Below are 5,906 nucleotides of genomic sequence, written 5' to 3' on the forward strand. Positions count from 1 at the left end.
TCCTTTGACAGTTTAAAGAAATCGTATATTTTAAGAAAGAATATATAATTCCATATTAAAACTGCCCCTTTTCTCATAATATATTTTTTCATATACAATGGAATTTTTCAACTACTGTGGATATCGTTATTGCATTACATGATACAACTGTGTATTAATGAAGTTACGACTTCGAGCTCTACAAGCTCATTAAAAGGGTGACTTAGTTCGCAAAACTGTGAAGATCATTCATTCGAATGGGGAATAGAATGAAGTGGGTGTTACTCACGTTGCAACTGTGATGAAAATTGTGAGTATACCAAGACAATAGCCAAGGCAGGGATAACAATAATTTTAGAGTTTGAGATTTACAAGAACAATTTCAGGCTTAGATTTGGAACAATTCTAGCAATGTTGTGGCAGGATCATCAACAATGGTCTGATAGATGCCAACGTCATTCAGGGCAGGGTGATTAAACCACCTGGAAACAATGATAGCTTGTAGCTTTGAGAAAACTAAATTTATTATTATAAATTAGTAGTAATAGTAATAATAATTTATTTTCAAAATCTATTGATGTACATGTTTTATCTTTTTGATTTAAATCTGTGAACTTTTAAAAAAAATGCATACTCTTAATTATTAAATCCAGTATCAAATGACCGAATCCATAACTAAGTGGAGCTAAGTGGATACCAAAGAAAAATTAAGATGGTCAGGGCCTTGCAATTAAGGGGATATCCCAGGAATGTTAGATGGTATTTTAAGTAAATCTGATGTTACTTTTAGTGATTTTTTGGATAACCAATTAATATCCGACAACATTAACTGATGTTAATATCCGACAACATTGACAATAACCAGTTAACTAAACCAAGTAACCTTTAGAAAGACGCTATCCACACAAACTAAGTAACCTTTAGAAAGACACTATCCATACTTACAAATGCAGCTTACTATGAAACAAATTTTAGTCATATTGATAATTTCAACACTCCACTTCAATATATTAAATCTGTGACATATTTGAAGCTTTAAATTCTTAATTCTCCGAGGCAAGATGTATGGAAAACTTTTTCTGATCGTTACTCAAAGCATCCAAAGCCCCACCAAGACATGACTGCGTTTACCATGAGATAGGGTTTTCTTTTGCTTCATTTCCTGTGTCTTTTCCTGCTCCACATGCAGTGATAGATGTGGACACACATTCTTGAATGCAACACTCTTATTGACTCACACAACGTTAAACTCCTCCCACTGCTTCACACCATCCATCTACCAAAGTATATATGCTTCATAGGATTCATACTTGTCAACAAACTCATGAAATATAGGCAGAACAGGTTGAAATACAACACACCAGGAAAATCTATACTCCCTATCAAAATCCAAATAAAATATACTTTGCATGTGAGGGATCAAATCTTAATATATTAATCAGCCTCTGTGACAGTTTGCCAATTTGCTCTTCACTCAAGCCTTGTTACAGAACTTCAGCTGGGTGTCACAAAAGCAAGGTTTCAAATTCCAGTTGCTGGAAGTAACAACCCTCAGGCATTACAATTGAGATAAATTGCATCCACAATGTCCACCAATGTTTCAGAGATTCATGTCGATCATGGTGTGCTGGTGTGGGCTCCATACTCTACATTCCATTAAGTTTCGAAGTGCTGCTACACTATTGTTTGGCAGAGCTTCGACCGCTACACATCGTTCGGATGCATATTAAAAAAATTCTTTAAAAATGAACATAGAGATTTTCAACATGCATGCAATCAAATTCCAAGCTAATAAGCATCAAGCAGTACTTTGATTCATTGCATGGGAATCAATAATCAGATGTTATATACTTTCTGTTTGACAGTATATACAGTGTATACAATTTAACAAAACACTGCTCGTCCAATCTTCACATTCTTCATATGTTCCCATGTCATTATTGCATTATCTTCACATTCTTCATATGTTCTTCATTACATTACTGTGTCTGCACATTATTAGAATATATTTACCCTAACTCACTTATATCTTATTAAACATACCAGATGATTCAATCAAGAAAATTCAAATTCAAATCTCAAGACTGTACATACCATTTGCTTTCTCTAACCCAGTTTTCAATATTAGAGATTTCAGAAAATGTATAATGCACCTCTGATGACATGATCTGAAGTTTGTATCTTGTCATTCTTGTAATTTTGGGAGTGTTTGTTAGTGAAAAAATCATATCTGTAATCATATTCTGCTGCGACTCTGAAAAGATTGAAGCTAGGAGAATTTGTTAACGTCCAAGAAGATATGATTACTATCATTTTTGCATAAAACTAAACATTTTCCATTATAGCTATGAATGTGTCTTTCACCATTAATGGCAGATGGAAGTGCAGGGTTTTTTCTGCAGATGGGTTTGAGGAAAATGCAAACAGATCTCTGTCATGCTGTCGCTAATATGGTTATGAACAAATATAAAATATTCGACGTGGTGACGATTGCACTGACAGGATAGGGTCAGGTAGCTTTAATGGAACACATATATTATATATATAAAGAATCTACATTTTCCTTTATTGGAGCAAAATACTGACAGTACAAACCATTGTATATAAGCGTACTGGTTCGTAATTTCAACCCTAAAAGCTGCTGATTCAGTGCCCTTGGACCTATATATATCCATGAATGTCCCATCTGCGCCGGCCAATGCACTGCACTTGGTCGGGTTTTTTGTTGCTTGAAAAGACTACTGATTCATCGTGGCATTTGCAGTGGAAGTTGCGGGCGCCGCCTCAACTGGTCTGGCATTGACCTACCTGTACTGCTCATTCTTCTCTGGACTTCACTCCAAAACCAAAAACAAATCAAGCTGTGTATAGTAGGTACCTCATATGTTGAAAACACTTTTTTTCTTTTTTTCTCTATTTACATTGAAAAGAATTAGCAATCCAAACCATACCAAAAGCTGCAAGGAGACTGAACTGTAATTTCCACATGGTTTTTTTACAGTACAGTAGAGATGGAAAAACTAGCAACTTCCATACATGGCTATATGTAGTAGGCTAGTAGCCTATAAATATATATATTTCTATATATGTTTAGATATTTATTGATCTCTCTCTATATATAGCTAGGAAGACTTTGAAGCTTTCATGCAGGCTGATGAATGCACCTCCTCATAGACAGGGAGCTTTATTGGTATTATTTAGGTGGAAAATGCACGACTGTCTATGAGTTTTCTCAGCAAAACAAAATATTTCAAGATGAGGTTGAATGAGGCTTTGCACCATGATTTCTGCGAAGAAGCTCATGGGCCAAAGCTTGCAGCTCCCCTCCAACTGTCTGGTCTGAATCATTATGCTGTTGTTGGTCCATCAACTGAATGTTATTCCTATTCCTTAGAAATGCATCCTGCATTTGTTGTTGGACAGTGGAACAGAAGCTGCCAGGCTCAATCTGCAACGGTGGAAGGGAATGCACGTGATGAGTACTGTAGGGTAACGCATGGAAAGATGAAGGTGCAGCACTCTCCTCCTTGAGCCTGTCAGTGTACGGATTAACATGAGCATGAGTTGCTGCCGCAGCAGAGGAACTTGCAGGAACAGCTGGGACATGGAAAGACATAGAAAGTGGTACTGCATGGTCCTGCAATTGGTGATGATGGTGATGATCATATGGAGAATTAGAAGTGCCTGCATATCCAGTGGATGCAGCGCTAGAAAGGCAGCTCTCACTGTGCCCATGGTGGTGAGCCTGCTGCAATGATGCAGCTGCCTGCAACCTAGTGGCCAATTGCGCCTGCACATTGGCTAATTCTGACTGCAAACTCTTGACCTGCAAAACACAAATAGGATCCCAGTTGTTCAATGCAGTGACCTATTGCCAAATATCCCATGAATCAATATAGTCAATACCCAATTATGATTCCATTGAATCCATGCAACCAATTCCCAAACATGGCTTCTATGAATCAATATAACAGATACCCAAATATGATTTGAGCCAAAACCAAAAGCAATACCCAAATATGTGATCTCAATGAATAAATCAATGTAAGCACTACCCAAAAATGTGATCCCAATGAATAAATCAATGTAAGCAATACCCAAGTGTAGAAAATTGGATTCAATAACAGCATGAATTGTTTTCTATGACAGCATATAATGACTCAATATAAAATGAAATGTTTACAAGATGAGCAAAACACAGAAAAAATAATGAATCTGTTAAGTATATTTATATCATGAAAATGATTGCAAGATGTTGTCAAAGATGTAAAGATGTCAACTGTATTTATACCATGAAAAGGATTTCAATATGTTAAGTGTATTAACCAATATTAGGTCGTTTGTAATGTGTCAACCCAATAATTGTAAATGTGAATTACAGGAACTTGAACTCAGAAATCTAAAATGGCGAGATGTTAGTTTATCCAAGTTAGTAATAAAAGAGTAGAATTCTTTACCTGGTGCTGGAGAAAGTAAATATGGCCAACGCAGCCATAGACCGGATCCCGGAGGCGCGCCTGAGCTTCATAGCAGATTGTGACCACGGCCTCGCAGCGCTTGGGCACAGGTATATTCTGCAACAACTTGGACACATTGCTAGCTCCGAAAATCTTGTGCACCGCCGCAAAATGTGCCGCGCCCTGATCCGAATCAAAGTATGGGGCGAATATGCACCCACTCACGCATTTCCTTCTCAGGAATTTACAAGCTCCGCACGGCGCTCCGCCTCCGCCGCCACTCATGCTTCAAATCGAAAACAAAACAAAACAAAAAAGGGAAAAAACCCAAAACAAAAGCAAAAGCAAAATCTCTGTTACTCCCTGCCTCACAATTCAACTCGTTCTCTCCAATTCAATTCATGGACTTTTCGACTGCAAGCGCTCTGCTTATATATTCTAGGATGAGCCTGTATTCGCTTGATTACCAAGCGCAGCGGATGAGTTGTTGTCTGCCATGGCAGGGCTCGAATTCCACAGTTTTGCCCACTTTCCAAGCTCGAATGCGCATTCATGGAGGAGGGAAGAAAAAGCTGGAATGCGCATTCAAGGAAGAAGAGAAGAAACAAACCTAAAATGGCATGTAAAAGTTGAAAAAAATAAAAAACACGCATAAATTCATCGAACACTCGTATGTAAGCAAGCACGCCACTGGCAGCAGGCCAGTAAAAGAAACAAAGCTTAACCCATCCTGGACAGGGCTGAGTAAGCGCGAACCAGACGTTAACGGGATAACGTTACCTCCGTTTAGCTCCCGTCACCTTCCAGATCCCCCCTACGCGTGTCACTGACACGTGCTCGTCCCTGCACGTGCAGAGCCCAGGTAATCCGCGAAGCTTCGGCGGGGCCCGCCAGTCGCCGGTTTTTTGCCACAGGGAGCACGCCACGTGGACGCGGAGTCACGTTGCCCTTGTGAGGCACACTCTCCGAGCACGACGTAACGGACGCGCGTTGGTGACGTCGGCGGCGGGGGATCGCGGGGCCCACCCCGCCGGAGTTTATATTTAGAGGAATTTCGGGGTCAGAAAATTATTCTGCCTGTCAGTGTTGAAGTGGCGTGTGAAACCCTGTTTTCTTTTCTTTTTTTCCTTTTTACGTTAAATTCTATTTTATTTTTCGATTTGTTTTTGTTTGGTAACGGCAGCGAACGGCGCGAGGCGCGCCGCTCGGGTTGATGTCTGGTGTGGGGGGGAGGAAACAGCGGGCCCGACAATCTGCCTTTGACTCGACGCCCATTTGCCCCGCCGGTGCTAACATTCCCGCCCCATGTGACCGACATGCCTGAGAACTCATGTGATCTCAGCCCAGACAAGTGTTGGCAGGAACAAGATACATGGCTTTCAACTCTCAAGGAAGCGTAGGGGAAGGGCAATGTATATTATGATTATGACGTTGGGTGTGTGTTACTCACCCATACACGTTTTGTCTGCC

The 5,906-nt window shown here is 39.9% G+C and overlaps 1 protein-coding gene across 1 annotated transcript; it reads right to left on the reverse strand.

Moving 5' to 3' along the window:
- Nucleotides 1–2,664: 2,664 nt before the first annotated feature.
- On the reverse strand, nt 2,665–5,124 carry LOC149218415 (uncharacterized). The gene is made up of 2 exons (XM_089383957.1): nt 4,437–5,124; nt 2,665–3,805 (listed from the first exon to the last, which is right to left on the reverse strand). The coding sequence occupies exons 1-2, from the start codon at nt 4,719–4,721 to the stop codon at nt 3,230–3,232; spliced, it is 861 nt and encodes a 286-aa protein (XP_089240083.1). The 5' UTR covers nt 4,722–5,124; the 3' UTR covers nt 2,665–3,229.
- Between the last annotated feature and the right edge of the window lie 782 nt (nt 5,125–5,906).

The sequence above is a fragment of the Pinus tabuliformis genome, chromosome Q (assembly GCF_031772625.1).
Source record: "Pinus tabuliformis cultivar Carrire ecotype Pingquan chromosome Q, CPIR1, whole genome shotgun sequence".
Lineage (NCBI taxonomy): Eukaryota > Viridiplantae > Streptophyta > Pinopsida > Pinales > Pinaceae > Pinus > Pinus tabuliformis.